Source organism: Rhinopithecus roxellana, chromosome 13 (genome assembly GCF_007565055.1).
Source record: "Rhinopithecus roxellana isolate Shanxi Qingling chromosome 13, ASM756505v1, whole genome shotgun sequence".
NCBI classification, from domain to species: Eukaryota; Metazoa; Chordata; class Mammalia; order Primates; family Cercopithecidae; genus Rhinopithecus; species Rhinopithecus roxellana.
This window is the reverse complement of record NC_044561.1, coordinates 117,600,045-117,617,018: the sequence shown is the minus strand read 5'-3', so window position 1 is coordinate 117,617,018 and position 16,974 is coordinate 117,600,045. Positions and strand designations below refer to the sequence as shown.

General features: G+C 51.8%; 1 protein-coding gene across 6 annotated transcripts in view; it reads right to left on the bottom strand.

Annotated features, from left to right (window-relative positions):
* Nucleotides 1–15,570, bottom strand: part of GDAP1L1 (ganglioside induced differentiation associated protein 1 like 1) — a 34,036-nt gene extending 18,466 nt beyond the window's left edge. The window contains exons 1-3 of one of the 6 annotated variants that reach the window (XM_010384289.2): nt 15,456–15,570; nt 5,271–5,463; nt 3,928–4,101 (exon numbers count right to left, since the gene is read on the bottom strand). In XM_010384289.2, coding sequence (XP_010382591.1) covers nt 3,928–4,101; nt 5,271–5,376 — 280 coding nt within the window. In that variant the 5' untranslated portion in view covers nt 5,377–5,463; nt 15,456–15,570. Of the gene's footprint in view, nt 1–3,927; nt 4,159–5,270; nt 5,474–15,143; nt 15,401–15,455 lie in introns of those variants that run through there. The other 5 variants (XM_010384288.2, XM_010384284.2, XM_010384285.2 and 2 more) reach the window with 5 other exon arrangements.
* Nucleotides 15,571–16,974: the final 1,404 nt, after the last annotated feature.

Sequence of the window (16,974 nt, the reverse complement as noted above, 5' to 3'; positions counted from 1 at the left end):
TCCCCTCTCTCCCTTACAAGCCCTTCTCCCCACACCTGCCAGAGATATCTTCTTCACACACTTGACCATGCCACTCTCTGTTTAAAACCCATCCCTGGCTCCTCACTGCCCTCAGATAACATTCTAGTTCCTCAACTTGCCTTCAAAGAGCCTTCAGGATCCACTTCCCTCCCTCTCACCAACTCCATCTTTCACTGAGTTTCCTCAGCTGTTCCTGTCCCAAGATGTACATTTCAGCCACTCTATATGCTTGCTGTTCCCTGAATGTGCCAGACCACTCCACACCTCCAGGCTTCTGCTCATACTACTACTTCTTCCTAAACTAGCCTTATCCTCCTTTCCTGAAAGCTCCCTTCTAGATTCAGCTAAAGATTTCCTCCTCCGGCCGGGCGCGGTGGCTCAAGCCTGTAATCCCAGCACTTTGGGAGGCCGAGACGGGCGGATCACGAGGTCAGGAGATCGAGACCATCCTGGCTAACATGGTGAAACCCCGTCTCTACTAAAAATACAAAAAAACTAGCCGGGCGAGGTGGCGGGCGCCTGTAGTCCCAGCTACTCAGGAGGCTGAGGCAGGAGAATGGCGTGAACCCGGGAGGCGGAGCTTGCAGTGAGCCGAGATTGAGCCACTGCACTCCAGTCTGGGCGACAGAGCGAGACTCCGCCTCAAAAAAAAAAAAAAAAAAAAAAAAAAGATTTCCTCCTCCATGAAGCCCTTCCTGATTCTCTAGGACGCTGGCCCACTCAATGTCTTTCTTCCCCAATTTACACCCTACAGAGTTAGGCCAGGGAATGCAAACACACTAATCAGAGCTGCCAGTCACAACTCCATTAACCTTGCTGTCTATATGAAAAGAGCCCGCCCGGACTTGTGCAGTCCACAACCTGCCTGCTTGCTGTACATGGAGATTTTAGTGCTAACGTAGTTATCGCTGAATGTGTATGTCTCCCTCTAACACTTGAGCTTCTGGAGAGAACTGGCTATGTCAGTATGTCACATTCATCTTTGTTCCCTTAAAACCCAGCACAGGCCTGGCACAGAGCAGGAGCTCAGTGAGTGTTGAATGAATGAATGAAATGAATTAGTGACTTAGGTTGTTTAGCTTCTGTCCTCTGAGATTTTACCACCCACTGCCCCATCTCCTGTCCTGACACAAATCCCAGTAAACACACTCCCAGATCATTCAGCTTCAGGGCTATATTAAGTCTCATTGATGTTTTATGAATGTGAAGGTCAAGGGCAGCATCTTCTTTCTTGCCTGTCACCCAGTGCTGCCCATGTGGCTGGCTTTAGACTCCAGGAGGGCAGGCCAGCCCAAGAGAAGATCTGAGACTGATTAAGGGGTCGCTGCAGGCTGGCTTCTACTCCTTCTGCACTCTGGGACCTCCCACCCCTCATCCCCCAGCTGGGCTGGAGCCCTGAGATCCTCTTTGCCTCCTCAGAGAATGAGGGGGAGGGAGGGAGTGGGCTGGGTCTGCTCTGGCTCAGGGCAAGATTGAGGGAGTGCCCCCAACTCCCAGAAGCCCTTGGGGACTGCCTCCAGCCCTCAACCAGGTCCCCACCTACCAACAGCCAGGGCCTGCCCTGTTCATTCTTCCCTCAGAGGAAAGATCTTCATATAATGCAGATCTGACCACATCACTTCCCATCACCGTTTCTCCACTGCTCTTTGGACAAAATTCAAATTCTGCCAGACCCTTCTCCCCAGACATGCACCACAACCATTTCTACCCCACCTTGGGTTACACTTGCACCACACTGAACTTCCTCCATTCCCCAAACACAACATACCCTGTCCTACTCCAGAATGTGAAAGAATTCTCCCTCTTCCTCCCCTTCTACCTGCTACACATCCTCAGTCGCTGCTGCATTTTGGAAGCCTTCTGTGGCTCGGAGGCTGGGGTGGACATCGTGTATGTCCACAACCTCCCTGATCTCCTGCTCATAACACTGATGGGCACCAGATTATTTTTAAATGAATTTATTTTTGAGCAGGTTATACATGTATATTGTTGAAATTCAAACAATATTGAAGAATGTACTATAAAAGTAAATTTCTGTCCTCTGCAACTGCAGTCTCTTAGTTCTACTCCCCAAAGACACAAACTATTGGCAGCTTCTGTGTATCCTTCCAGAAATACTCCTTGCAGTGTGAGCACCTGTGTATCCATTTAACCCCCTTCTGAGTACTAATGATAGCACACTAGATTTTTTTTTTTTTTTTTTTTTTTTGCCCTTCACTCTTTTCCACTCACTAATGTATCTTAGGGAGCATTCCATACACCTATTAATTTTTAAAAATATCTGCACAGTATTCCATTGTATGGAAGTACCCATAACTTATTTACCCAGTTCCCAGTTCGTGACAGCTGGGTTATTTCCAGCAATATTCTTGCTCTTGCCAGCTACGCTGCAGTGAATACCTTTGCTCATACTTCTTGGTGCATGTGTTCAAGTGTAACTGCAGGGTAATCTCCAAGATGTGGGCTTTTTCATGTTTGACCTAGAGCGCCAGGCTGCCCTCCTGAGAGCTTGTTCAAACTCACTTAGTCCTGCACTGTAATTGCCTGGTGACTTGTCTTTTCTTCCATGGAACTTGACCCTGGGACGGCAGAAGCTGTATCTATTCCTGTCTCTCCCCAGTCCCCAGGGCCTCATAAATGTTGTTGAGGGGGCTGTTGCTGGGAGCCGGATGTATAGGTCAATCCTGAGTCTTGGTCACATACTGTGGCTCATGCCTGTAATTCCAGCACTTTGGGAGGTTAAGGTGGGCAGATCACCTGAAGTCAGGAGTTCAAGACCAGCATGGGCAATATGGCAAAACCTCATCTCTACCAAAAATACAAAACAATTAACCAGACGTGGCAGCATGTGCCTGTGGTCCCAGCTACTTGGGAGGCTGAGGTGGGAGAATCACTTGAGACTGGGAGGAGGAGGATGCAATGGGTCAAGATTGTGCCACTGCACTCCAGCCTGGATGGGAATGGGAGACCCTGTCTCACAAAAAAAAAAAAAAAAAAAAAAAAAAGAGAGAGAGAAAAGAAAAGAAGAAAAAAAATATTCTGAGTCTTGTTCCATGACAGTGGTTCTCAAGGGACAGGGTTGAGTTCTACAACTTAATACCACCTCAACCCTGCCTTTGAACATTAGCCACATTCCTTTGAGGAGGATGACGTGACCATTTACTGAGCACCTATTATCTACTGAGAATCTTCAGGTGTCTTTTGGCTGTAGGACCCCATGGTGTTTGTTCAAAGCCTAGATCGTAGTCTGTAAACAGTTGCTGAGGGATTATCTGATTTAATCCAACATCCATTCACTGGGTGTCAGATACAAAAGGACAGGCTGTGAGCATGTCTAGGCTGGCCATTAGGACAGGATATGCTCATGGGTGACCTTCAATCCAAGACCCCACTTGTCACATCTGGGCAGCCTTCCTTGGTAATCCTAACCCTGAGGTCACTCAGTGCCCTTGGCCACCAAGCACAGCCCTGACTATCTAAGGCTGAAACTCGTGCGGGGAGAACAAACCTTGTGGGGACAGACAGCCGCATAGTCTCTTTATGGGAGGGCAGGACAAGAGTAGGGGGCAGGGGAGGGGGATGGGAGCGAGACTGGCAGACAGGAAGAGAGATATATTCTGTTAGAAACTGGGTGAATGAGATGGAAGGCTGGGAAGTCGGGGGTGAAGGAGATGGCAAGCAAGAGGCACAGAGAGAAAGAGCAAGAGTGAGAGAGACCAGCAGAGTCAGAAACCAACCCCGAGCACTCAGAGAGAGGTGGGGACAAATGGAGAATGCAAGAGGGAGAGAAGGAGGAGGAAGGGGAGGACAGAGAGAGGCCCAGGAGAGGGCCTTTCTTCCTTTGGAAGAAAGGAGTGGCAGGGAATGGGGGAAGCGGAGGGGCCGTCTCGCAGCCCTGGCACTCACTGCGGATCTCGGCCGTGGCGTACTTGGGGATCATGGAGTCGGTGGTGAGCTCGGGGTGCAGGATGCAACCGTGCGTGTAGGCGTCCATGGGCAGCGCGTCCAGCAGCTCCCGGTACTGCAGCACCCGCGCGTGCTGTGGGCTGCCCACCTCGGGCATCAGGGCCACCACGTGCTCTGTGGGCACAGCCAGGGGCTGGGCAGGGCAGCCAGAGGGGCATCTGCCCCGGCCACCTGCCCCCAGCATCCCTGAGCCCCAAGATGTCTCTGCCCAGAGGCCCCGGGCCCACCCACGCTCGGGCTTGGCTGCTGGCAGACAGGGGTCCTAATGGTGGCCCGGCCATCTCTCCTCACCGGGCTCTGCCAAGCTGTCCCCGAGGGTTAGCTCCTCTCAGCTCGAGACTTGCTGCCCGGCGAGCGCCTAGGCCCCAGTGTTGCAGGATTTAAGAGAAGCTGCAACCTGGGTGTTCGGTGCTTGGGTCCCCTGGACTTTTAAACGTTGGCAACCAATTCACATTCTTTTAAAACAGTGCATGTCTGGGCCCTGATGCCCTCCCAATGGCTGTCTGAACTTCTGCAATGGGCAGTGAGTTCCTGAGCCTGATGAGGGCCTAAGTGGGGAGAGGACGGGGGGCTCTGTGAGGTTCTGGGGTATCTGGGCCCTCCCCTGTCTGCGAGGTTCTGAGGTGTCCGGGCGCTCCCCTGTCTGCAGGGTTTTGGGGTGTCAGGGCCCTCCCCTGTCTGCAGGGTTTTGGGGTGTCTGGGAGCTCCCCTACCCGTGGGGTTGTGGAGTGCCTGGGCCCACCCCTATCCACAGGGTTCTGGGGTACCTGGGCCCTCCCCTGTCTCAGGGTTCTGGGGTGTCTGAGACCGTGTCTTCGGGTTCCTACGGTTCCTAGGGAATCTATGTTCCAGAGGGAGCTGGGCCCTGCCCTTGCTCTGGAACCCCTGGGAGATCTGGACCCTGTCTGTGGGGACCTAGAGGGTGGTCTGGAGCTACTCATGCTGAAGGGGCCATGCCTGTGACTCCAGAGCTTGGGGGAAAGGGCTATAGCCCCACTGCTCCTGGTGGGGATGGTGTCTGGGTTGTGCCCTTACGGTACCAGGGGAGAGGGAGGTCTCTGGGTTCCTTATGGATCAGTAGCCACGCCTGTGGCTCTGGGGCTCTTGGGGGCATCTGAACCCTGCCTGTGGCTCTGTGGCTGTTTTTTGGGGAGACTGGGCCTTGCCCATGGCTCCAGTGAATTTCCCAGGCTTCCCAAAGTTCTGGGACCCTGTCTGAGCCTGTGGGGGCCCCTGGGGATCTGTGGTATGGAGTGGGCCCCTGGGTGGGGAGGCAGCCGTACCTCCTGTGAAGGTGCGCTCCACATAGTCAATGATCTGGTCATAGTCACTGATGATGTTGTCGCGGTGGATGATGACGGGCACCTCCTCGCCCAGGTTGAGCCGCATGAACCACGGCTCCTTGTGCTCACTCTGTGGCAGGCTCACATCCCGCTCCTCGCACACCAGGCCCTTCTCGGCGATCACCAGCCGCACCTGCAGGCGCCAGGGTCAGAGCGGGGAAGGCGGGCGGACACATGGGGACACTCTGCCCAGGTGGGGCGGGGGTGTGCGGGGAGGGAGGTCAGAGGTCACACACAGGAGGGGACACGATTGCTTTCAGCCCATTCTTGGGCACCTGGGTTTGGGGGGATATCTCCCAGGGGCATGTGCCTGGTGGAGGGAGGAGCGCAGTTCTGCTTGGGGGACAAAGGTCAATTCGGCCGGGTGGCTAAGGGGCTGGATTTGACAGCTGGACACACCTGGGATAGGATTCCTGGCTGTGAGTGTGGGCAAAGTCCTTAAACTTTCTGAGCCTCAGTTTCCTTATTTTAAAAATGAGAGTATTGACAGTACCAACCCAGAGTCTGGGACAAATGCTTGGCACTCAATTCATGATCATCGTTATCACAGTTGAACACTCAGCCTGGCCCCAGGAGTGGATCTGGCCAGGAAATTCACAGAAACTCTTTTTTGTTTTTTTTTTCATTTTTTGAGACAGAGTCTTGCTCTGTTGCCCAGGCTGGAGTGCAGTGGCGCAATCTCAGCTCTTGGCAACCTCTGCCTCCTGGGCTCAAGCGATTCTTCTGCCTCAGCCTCCCAAGTAGTTGAGACTACAGGCTCCCACCCCTACGCCCAGCTAATTTTTGTATTTTTAGTAGGGACAGGGTTTTCCCATGTTGGTCAGGCTAGTCTTGAACTCCTGACCTCAGGTGATCTGGCCACCTCGGCCTCCCAAACTGCTGGGATTACAGGTGTTAGCCACCGTGCCTGGCCAGAAATTCTTATCATTATCATAATCAATAGCTAAATTCCTCAAATTATTTGGGATACTAAGTGAGGGGAAAAGTAATTTGCCAACATTAGTCGAGCCCTTTATTTCCCCCAAACACCTTCTCATCTGGTTGCCTGGTTGGAAACTCACAATAGCCCCTACAGCAGGGTAGATTTTTTTTTGATGAGAAAACTAAAGCCCAGAGAGGGCAAGTAATCTACCCAGAGTCACACAGCAATTCAGCAGCACACTTTAAACTGGAAGCAAGGTTCTTGACTCCCAAAGCACTGCTCTCTGCCCTGAGAGCTCCTTCCAGGGAGTTCTGGGCCTGCCCCTTCCTGAGTCTTTACATTTCTAGGGGGTCCCAGACAAACACTTGAGCTAGTAGAAGCTGCCAGAGAGCCTTGAGGCTGGGGCATGCTCCTGACCCAGCCCAATATTTCTGAGCTAGAAGATGGTTAGAGATCACCTAGTCCTATTGCCCCCTGCCTGTGGACTGAGACTCAGAAGGAAGGATGGACTTGTCCAAGATCCCCTGGCAAGATGGCAAGTGGCCCCATTCTTACGCTTTCCTCCCAAACTTCCACTCTGGTCCAGGGGAGAGGGAGGGTATCCCCAAAAGAGGAAAGGCCCATTCCCCTTGAGTATCAGTGTCTCCACCCACAGCTGAGATGGTGGTTCTTGGGACAAGTTAAGCATCCAGAACTTGACACAAGTTAAGCGGCGTCATGGGCAGAATCTGCATGGTGTCGGTTCAAATCCCAGCTTTACACTTATTTGCTAGATGACTTGGCTTTACAAGTAGCTTCACTTTTTTTTTTTTTTTTTTTTTTTTTTTTTTTTTTTTAAGACAGAGTCTCCCTCTGTTGCTCAGGCTGGAGTGCAGTGGTGCGATCTTAGCTCACTGCAACCTCTGCCTCCTGGGTTCAAGCAGTTCTCCTGCCTCAGCCTCCTGAGAAGCTGGGATTACAGGAGTGTGCCACCACACCCGGCTAATTTTTGTATTTTTAGTAGAGATGGGGTTTCACCATATTGGCCAGGCGGGTCTTGAACTCCTGACCTCAAGTGATCTACCTGCCTTGACCCCCCAAAGTGCTGGGATTACAGGCGTGAGCCACCATGCCTGGCCAGCTTTACTTCTTTGTGCCTCAGTTTCTCCTCTTATCCAGTGGAAGTCCTATAGTAATTGCCTCGGAGGCCTGTTGTGAGGATTAAATGCATTAGTCCCTGTGGAATGGTGCCTGGAACACAGTAGCGATAATGTGTCTCAGCTGCTGGTATGAGGGCAGGTTTTGGAGGCAGACAGACTTTGACTTGAAAACCTAGCTCTACTGCTTATTTGCTCTGTGACCTTGAACAAGTCACTTGCTCTTTCTGATTTCTAGCTTCTGTGAAGTGAGGAATGCAAGTGTGAGGTTGAAGTGGGGTGTTGTGGAAACAGCCCCAGCACAGAAGGTTAATATATGAGTTCTAGCATCACTTATTACACACACACACCATGCACACACCCTGGTGTGTCCTAGAGTACTTCATGGCCCACCCTCACAGTGAACATAAACACCTCCTCCTGTTATGTGGATCGTGGGAAGGGAAAGGTAACTTACCCTGAAACACCCAACATTCATTCACAGCCTTATTTGCTCCATTAGTCAAGAGCAGGTCCTATAGGTGGGGTGCATGGTGCAGGTAGAGACCCTGAGCTAGGAGGCAGGGACTCAAGTCCTCATCTCGGATCTGCCATAGCAATGCTGTGTGACCTTAGAGCTATCGCTGCCCCTTTCTGAGCCTCCTTTTTCTCATCAACAAAACAAGGGGGCTGGATTCAGTGTTCACAGAGTGCCCCGCAGCCCTGCTGCAAGCTGACACTGCTACATTCACAACCTTGCAGGAGGCAGGAGACAGGGCTGGCTCTGCCTCCCTCCTCGGCAGTGGGAGGGAGCTTCTGGTTCTGTCTGAGAGAGGGGGAAAAACTGTTGCAGAGAGTGAGCAGCCCAGGGGCAGCATCTGTTTGGGTCTGAGCGTGTGAGTGCATGTGTATGAGTGAGCAAATGTGTGTGTATGTGTCTGCGTGTGCGTGAGTGTGGGTGTGCATGGATAAATGTATGAGTAAGTGTGAGTATTCAAGGACTGTGTGAGTGTGGATGTGAGAGTGCCCATGTGTGCACATATGAGTGTGTGCCTGTGTCAGTGTTAGTGTGCATGCGTGGGAGCATGTATGCATGTGTATATTTGAGCTCATAGGTGACCTGTGCCCTGGAGAAGCCCAGAGCAGTGGAGACTGGAGTTTGGCTGGAGCAGAAAGCCCCCTTCTCTTGTCTTTACCTGGCCCTCCATCCTCCAGGCCAGGCTGGGACCTCTGAATGGGTGGAAACAGCCCAAACCAGGCCTTTGCCCTTTGTAGGGCCAGACAGTTGGCCTTCCATCTTGGCAGGGCACCTGCCTCCAGGGGCCGCTCCCATGACCTGCCCTGGGTCTCCCATGAAGCTGTCAGATAGGGCTGCTATTTGGGGAGGGGACTATCTTTAGAGGTATGATAATCCTGCTTGGCGCTGCTTTGGGGTCACCCTGGCAGGCAGCCAAGGAGACTTTCACCTTTAGCAGAGCTACAGGCCACAGCCATGTGTCACCCTGTGGGGGAGGGGGACCCAGAGAGGAAACCAAGCCTAAGGGAAGGGCATTCAGCTACCAAGGCCATCTGCCATCTCTGCTCCCTGGAGGCTGGACAAGAGCTAGGTGGTCACCACTTAGTGTGATTAGACATCAACCATCTCTGGGTAAACAAGCTTCCCTGTGGGTGCCTGAAAATCACCCACAGTGCCTCGTTGTCATGGTCAGGTGCTGCTGCTCCTCACCCAGGCCCTTGTTTATGTGATGGGCTGGGTTGGTGTCTCTGCCTAGTCATGTAGTTGCGGTGTGACTTTGTAAAAGACACTTAGCATCTCTGACCTCAGCGTATTTCAAATTCTTTTTTTTTTTTAAATTAATAGGTCTTATTTTTAGAGCAGTTTTAGATTTACAGGGTCAAATGGCTTTTTAACATAACACCTTACAGCTTGCAAATCTATCACTTTTCACCGCTTGTTTATTGCCTGCCTACTATGTGCCAGGTCTTGTTGGAAACTCAGCAGTGAACAAAACGATGATCCCTGCTCTCAGGGAACTGACATGTTAGTGGGGGCAGGCAGATGATAAGCAATTTGGTCTGTCAAAAGATGGTGAGTGCTTCCGAAAAAAGAGAAAATAGAGCAGGGAAGGGGAATCGGGGTACCAGGGTGTCAGGGGAGAAAGGTAGCAATTTTAATTAAGGTGGTCTATTAGGGCAGGCCTCTCGAGAAGGTAGCACTTGAGCAAAGGCTCGAAAGAAGTGAGGGAGTGGTCCACACCGGGACCTGGGGAAGAGAGCTTCAGCCAGAGGGAACAGCCAGTGCTAAGGCTCTAAGCATGTTGGACATACTCAAAAGACAGCAAGGAAGCCAGTGTGTCTGGGGCAGGGCAGTCAGGAATAGACAAGGAGGGTAGGAGCAGAAAGGGTTGCACACAGGATCTTTTTTTTTGAGACAGGCTCTTACTCTGTTGTCCAGGCTGGAGTTCAATGGTGCAATCTTAGCTCACTGCAACCTCCGCCTCCTGGGTTCAAGCAATTTTCCTGCCTCAGCCTCCCAAGTAGCTGGGACTACAGGCATGTGCCACCATACCTGGCTAATTTTTGTTTTTTGTTTGTTTGTTTGTTTTGAGCTGGAGTTTCACTCTTGTTACCCAGGCTGGAGTGCAGTGGTGCAATCTCAGCTGATTGCAACCTTCGCCTCCCGGGTTCAAGCGATTCTCTTGTCTCAGCCTCCCGAGTAGCTGGGATCACAGGTGTGCACCACCATGCCCAGCTAATTTTGGTATTTTTAGTAGAGACGGGATTTCACCATGTTGGTCAGGCTGGTCTCAAACTCCTAACCTCAGGTGATCCGCCCGCCTTGGCTTCCCAAAGTGCTGGGATTACAGGCGTGAGCCACCACACCCAGCCTTTATTTTTAGGAGAGACAGGGTTTCACCTGTTGGCTAGACTGGTCTTGAACTCCTGACATCAGATGATCTGCCTGCCTTGGCCTCCCACAGTGCTGGGATTACAGGTGTGAGCCACCACACCTGACCAGGTTGTACACAGGATCTTTTAATTCACACTCCCAGGCCAAGGGGTCCATGAATTAATTCAGAGCCTCCTTGAACTAGGATGGGAAAATTACATGTTTATTTTCAGTAATCTCAAACTGACAGTTAGCATTTTCTTCAATTATGAATGTAGGCGATAAAGTAGGGTAGCGTTTAGCAGTGCCTGCAATATTGTCACCACTAGCAATCAGATATTTTCATCACTTCACAGTTGTTGCAGTTGCCTCAAAATATCATGCGCATTCATCACGACTCCAACATGACAGTTGTTATGAGACCAGCCACCAGACCGTGTTATATAAGGGGTTAATACAGAAACATAAATATTATTATATAACGCCATACTTCAATATGATTGGTTTTCGTTCTAATCTAAAAATCCTATGCATTTTATTTTATTCAATTAAAAACATTATTCTGAGAAGGGCCCATACGCTTCCCCCAACTTAGGTCTTGACTCAAGTAAGGTTAGGACCCTGCAGGGGGGCCTGAGGCCATTGTGAGGACTCTGGAGTTTTCCTGGAGGGACCTGGGGAGCCACAGCAGGCTTCTGAGCAGAGAAGTGGGAGGATGTGTCTCGTTGCTGTCCCCATCAGCTCTCCTCTGTGGGGCTCCTCTTAGGTGAAGGGAGGCGGTAATGGTCAAGTGCAGCATGGACAAGTTGGAGGACCAGCCCTAAGAGTTTGAAAGGCAAGGGCAGGGTGGGAGAGAGACCCTTCATCCTTCATTCCTTGCTTCATCCTTCACCCCTTGCTTCTCTCCTGCCATCCCTGGGTGTCAGAACTGGCCTCTGGGAGGCCCCAGACTTGGGTCTCTTGCCCCTGGGAGCTGAAGGCTAGGCCAGGGGCCCTCCAGAGGTACATCCAAGACAGGGCAGACCCTGAGAGGAGGCAGTAAAGGAACCATGAACCAGGCTTGCTGCAGGGAGCCAGGGACAGCCCTCAGAGACTCACTCTGGTGGAAATAACAGCAGTAACAGCAGCCAACTCTTATTAGCATCTCCTCTGTGCCAGGCACTATTGTAGAGCTTTACACGCATTAGATCTTAATCCCTATGAATTCCAATGAGATTGGTACTAGTACCTCCCAGTACCCTCACTTTTAAGAAGAGGAAACAGGCATAGAGATTGTAAGTGACTTGCCCAGTCACACAGCTAGGATGTAGCAATCTTGGTTTTTGAAAAGTGGCAGGTAGGAGGACAGATGGATGCCCCAAAGGCAGGGGGCACCGAGAGGTAGGGCAGTTCTTCTTGCCTGGGGAAGGAGGAGGGAGGCAGGCTGTATCAAACATCTGCTTCATTTCCCTGCTGAGAAAACTGAGGACCAGAGAGGGTCAGGTCACACAGCCAGTTAGTGGGACTGGCAGCGCTAGAACCTTGGTCTGACTCCCTGCATTTCTGCCCCTCCTGACCTCACTCTTCCCCACAAAGGATGAGGAGGCTGGGGGCAGGAATAGCCTCAGAAGCATCCTAACATTGATCTTAGGCATTTAGAGCCTCCTTCAAACCCTGTGGCCCCAAACCATGACCTATGATAGGGCTTGAAAGCTCACTAGTAACAGGCAGTTATTTAAAGCATTGTGCTAAGTGTGTGAACATGCATGATATCACTCTATCTCCCCAACCCTCTCCCCCAAATATATGAGAAAGCTGCCTTAGAGAGATAAAGAAGATACTTGCACAAAGTCACATGGCTGGGAATGGCAGAGTTGGGGTTTGACCACATGTCTGGCTGATTCCAAAATCCATGCCTTTATAACAGCACCCAGCACTTAACTGAGCACTTTCTATGTGCCACGTGCTATTCTAGGTGATTGACATGGATACATTTGCAGAATCCTTACAACGACCCTGTTGGGGAGGCACCATTAATATTCTCAATTTACAGGTGTGGGTAATTGGGGCATGAGAGGTTAAGCAGCTTGCACTGGATTACCCAGCTGGTCAGTGGTAGAGCTGAGATGGAAGCCGGGCAGTCTGGTCATAGAGTCTGGGTCCTGGACCCACACACTGTCCTCTTGCCCTCTGGGTCTGGAATGATCTCCAGATGCCCAATGGAGCCACCGTCACTCCTAGAGGTGGGCTATTTTTCTTCATTAACATTTCATGTGCCATTAAAGACAGGTTATTTAGATGCTTGACAATGGGAGACTGCCCTCTTTATAGAATTAAGGCCCTTCAGGATTGGAGAGAAGGAAGCAAACTCACCTGCTCAGCTCCTACTACATGCCAGGCAGTTAACATATGCCTATGTCTTCTACAGGAATTCTGCAGCATAGGATGTAAAATCCCTTTTCCGGATAAGGACATTGAGGCACAGAGAGATAAAGTGACTTGTCCAAGGTCATTCAGCCAGTAAGTAGCCAAGATGAAAATAGAACCCAGGACTATATGACTGCAGAGCCCATGCCCTTTCTGCCAAGCTACACTGCTTCTAGAATCCACCATGGGTCCCTGGGTAGGGGGAAGGCCCTGGTATGGGAGACAAAAAGATGCCCAGGTTAGCTTGGCCAGAGACTTGGTCCAAAGTGGGGCTGCAGCAGATGGTCTCGTCCTGACTCAGGGGCCACCTCAGCCCTGAGCTCAGGCTACATAGGAAATATTTCATGAGGCAAAGAACAGGAGGCTCCCTCATGATATGGTTATGGGAGATGCCATCTCCCTGCCCCCATCTGGTCCCAGCCGCTGGGGCCCCCTTCCTGAGGTTCTAGGTGGAAGGAGGTTCTAGAATCTGAAGGGCAGTCTGATTCATCTCCAGAGCCCCCATCCCCAGGCTCCTTGCACGAGGCATGGCATGTGCAAGCATGTGCAGAATTTGTGGGTGACTCCAGTATGACCTTGACTAACTCTGACCCCTCCTTTACCTAGTGCTTTAATAACATCATAATGGCAGCACGTGGTGGCTCATGCCTGTAATCCTAGCACTTTGGGAGGCCAAAGCAGGTGGATCACTTGAGATCAGGAGTTCGAGACTAGCCTGGCAAACATGGTGAAACCCCATCTCTACCAAAAATACAAAAAATTTAGCTGGGTATTGTGGTGTGTGCCTGTAGTCCCAGCTACTCAGGAGGCTGAGAGAGGAGAATCGCTTGAACCCAGGAGGCGGAGGTTGTGGTGAGCCGAGATCGTGCCACTGCACTCCAGCCTGGGTAACAGAGCAAGACTCTGTCTCAAAAAAAAAAAAAAAAAAAAAAAATCATAACACTCATTATCAACAGTCTTGACCACTCGCCAGGCACTGCCATCAGTACTTTTTGTGCATCATATCACATTTCACTCTCACAATAGCCCTCTGAGGAAGTTACTGCATTCACCCCATTTTACAGATTATAAAGCTGAGGCTTTGGAAAGGCAAAGGGACCTGTCCACAGCTCCACAGTGAGTCAGTGGGTAATATGATTGGTGGACCAGCTTCATCAGCATCACCTGGTCACTTGTTGAAAAAGCAGCATCTTGGACCCCATTCCAGACCCACTGAATCAGAACCGTTGGGGTAGAATCCAGCAGTCTGAGTTTTAAGCAGGATCCTCCAGGGATTCTAATGCACGCTCAAGTTTGAGTAGTCCCAGTTTATAACACTGAGTTCCTAAGTTATACCCCTTCTTCAACAACGCTATCAGCAACCCTGAGAAGGAGTTGGGATTGGAAGTAGCTATTGTTGTTATCACTATCCGGCTTTCCAGATGATGAAATGAGCCTGGACCAAGACTCAAACCCAAGTCTTTGGGTTTCAAGGCCCTTTTTCTTCATGCAATCTGTTTTTCCATCTGGAAAAAGAAGCGAGTGGAACAAAAGGATCTTCCAGGAAGAACAGGAGTCAGAGGGTCAGGCAGTGGTGTCGCTTAGGCCCCGGCAGGACCTGCCTCTGGGCCCTGGCCATGGTGCTGAATCCGTGGCCCAGAGACGGGACAACCGCCCAGGGTGGGAGATTGCGCCCCTAGAGGCGCCCCTGTCTGAGGGGTGCAGTTCACTGCCTCACCCCCAGGAAGCGGGAACCCTGAGAATCCAGCATAAGACTGGATTTCCAACTGCCCCTCAGCTCCCCTAGGTCCTAGAAGCATTTTAGGGGCTGAAGCCACTCTGTGCCTTTAAGAGCAAAACAGAGACCTGATGGGCTGAGCGGAGCTGGTGTGAGGGGATAGTTTAACTCCTTCCTTCTCAGCCCAAGACACGGAGTGGGGGGTGGGCGACGACTGGGGACAGACCCTCCAAGCCCCAGCCAGAAGAAGGCCCGCAGACAGAGGGGCGGAGGAGCTGTGACCTGGGAGGCTGCAGTGTCCGGGAGGGCAGCGTGCAGGGAGGGACTGAGAGGGGGCTACCGGGGCTGGACCCCAGGAAGCGCTTCTTCTCCCTCCCTGCAGCAGCAGCACCTCCCACCCCACCAGGCCGTCTTCCCAGCAGTGCCCATTCTCTTCCCCTCGCCTTTGTCTCTTTTCTCAGCCCCCACCCCCCCCCCCACTCGCCCGCGCCCCGCACCCCGACAGACCTGCTATTTCTGGGAGGGAAAGAGGCAGAATGGATGCTCCTAAAATTGAGAACTGTGCTCCTGGGGCCCAGACAGGGCCTGTCGCCTCCCAGGTGAGCAGCCCTGGAAGGAACCCCCGCGTCCCCCGACCTCCGGAACCCCCAGACCCCAGGTTTCCCCCTCCAGTCTTTCGCTGCCGTCAGATCCCTCAAGCCCTGGGGCTCCCTTCCCCAAACCTCCCGGCCACCGGCGCAGGCGGCTCCCGGCCAGGCTCTACCTTCTGCGAGCTGAAGGACTGGGTCCAGTGGTACAGAACCAGGCTCTCCCTGGGCCAATGGGCGGGGCTGGCCGCCTCGCGAGCGTCGGGGGCCTCCGCCGGCTTGGCCGCATCGCTCTCCAGCGCGGAGATGGGCCACCAGCTGCAGTTGGTGGGGGTCAGATTGTTGGGGGTCGCCATGACAGCCCGGAATCAGAGGCAGGAAAGAAGGAGGCTCCGGCGCGGCGGCTCTCTCTCGCCCAGCATCACATGGCCTCGCCGAGCCTGCCCCTCTCCTCCCTCCCTCCCGGCTCCGTGAATGTCATTACTCACCGGGCAGTTGGGGGAGGGGGCGAGGGGATCCCGGGAGCTCCTTCCTTCTCCTCCCCCTGGCCCGCCCCTGGCCCGCGCCAGAAAAGCCGCCAGCTCTCAGTGTCAGGCTCCCTGCAAGGATGGAAGGAACCCGAGGAAGTAGGTCGTGCCCCCCAAACAGCTCAGCGTGTGGGGCCAGGCACCTGCCAAAGATTCCACCATCATCAACGCTTTCCTGCCTCTCAGTCTTCTAAGGGGCAAATACCTCTTAACTGGGATTCCAGAGATCTGTTCCTTTAGAAATTAGTGTCTGGAAATTACTTGTCTCGCGTTGAAGCTGTTATCTTCTAACTTTTCCCCTGAAGGGCCTCGAAGGGTAGAGGGAACAGACTATGATATATTTAACAGACACTTACATAGCACTTACTGTATGCCCAGACACTGTTCTAAGAGCTTTACAACTATCAGCCCATTTAGCTCTCACAATACTCCTATTAGCTTCATTTTACAGAGAAGGAAACTGAGGCACAGAGAGGCTAAGTGACCTTGCTCAAGGTCATCGAGCTGGTAGGTGGTGAGGCTGATGTGAACATAGGCAGTCTGGCTCCAGAGTCTGTGCTCCTAGCCATAAGGTCATGATAATATGGTAAGAATATAAACAACGGCACAGCAAACATTTATCAACCTAAGCCCCTTACATGCATCATCTCATTTCATCTGCACAATCATCATTTTTCACAGATGAGAAAGGCGAGGCTCAGAAATGTCAAGTCATTGGTTCCAGGTCGCATCTTCTACCAAGGCATAACCAGGTGAGCCCAAAGAAAGCCCATAATGCCTTTGCTGTCACAAAGTCTGCCCTAAACATTCTTAAGAACTTCAGCAAAGTTCCTTAATACACCTATACTTCCATTACTATAAATACTGTGTTTTGATTTATTTACCATTGAGGAAATACAGAAGCAGACCCTGGGACAACAGATGGAAATAGATGTACTAGGAAGATAAGCTCAGTCCTCCCTCTTACCCCCGACCACCCATCCCCATCCATCATGCTGCTGAGGACTCCTGGGTACCTCATCCCCCAGGCTGTAAACCCTGCTCAGAAGGAACCGGTGAACCTCCTTCTACCAGGTAACAGATGTTCTGTGGTCCCTGGGTTTCCCTTTTGCTTTGGCTGCCACAAGACCTGTAGCTACATTTTCTATCAAGTCTCAGTTGCTACATTAGCCTCCCTGGTTCAGCATACATTTTTTGTCACTCCTTTGTGAAATTTTTGTTGTTGTTCACTGTTTGATTTTGCAAAAAAGGGCATGGTATGTTTTGAAGGAAAATTCAATCCTGTATGCTCCCAGGGTCACAATCTTGCAGGTTTAACAAGTGCTGTAGGTGATTCTCATGAGATGCAAGGTTGGTGATACGGTTTGCATCTGTGTCTCCACCAAATTTCATGTTGAAATGTAGTCCCCAGTGCTGGAGGTGGGGCCTGGTAGGAGGTGATTGGATCATGGGGGTGTACCCCTCTTGGCTTGGTGCTGTC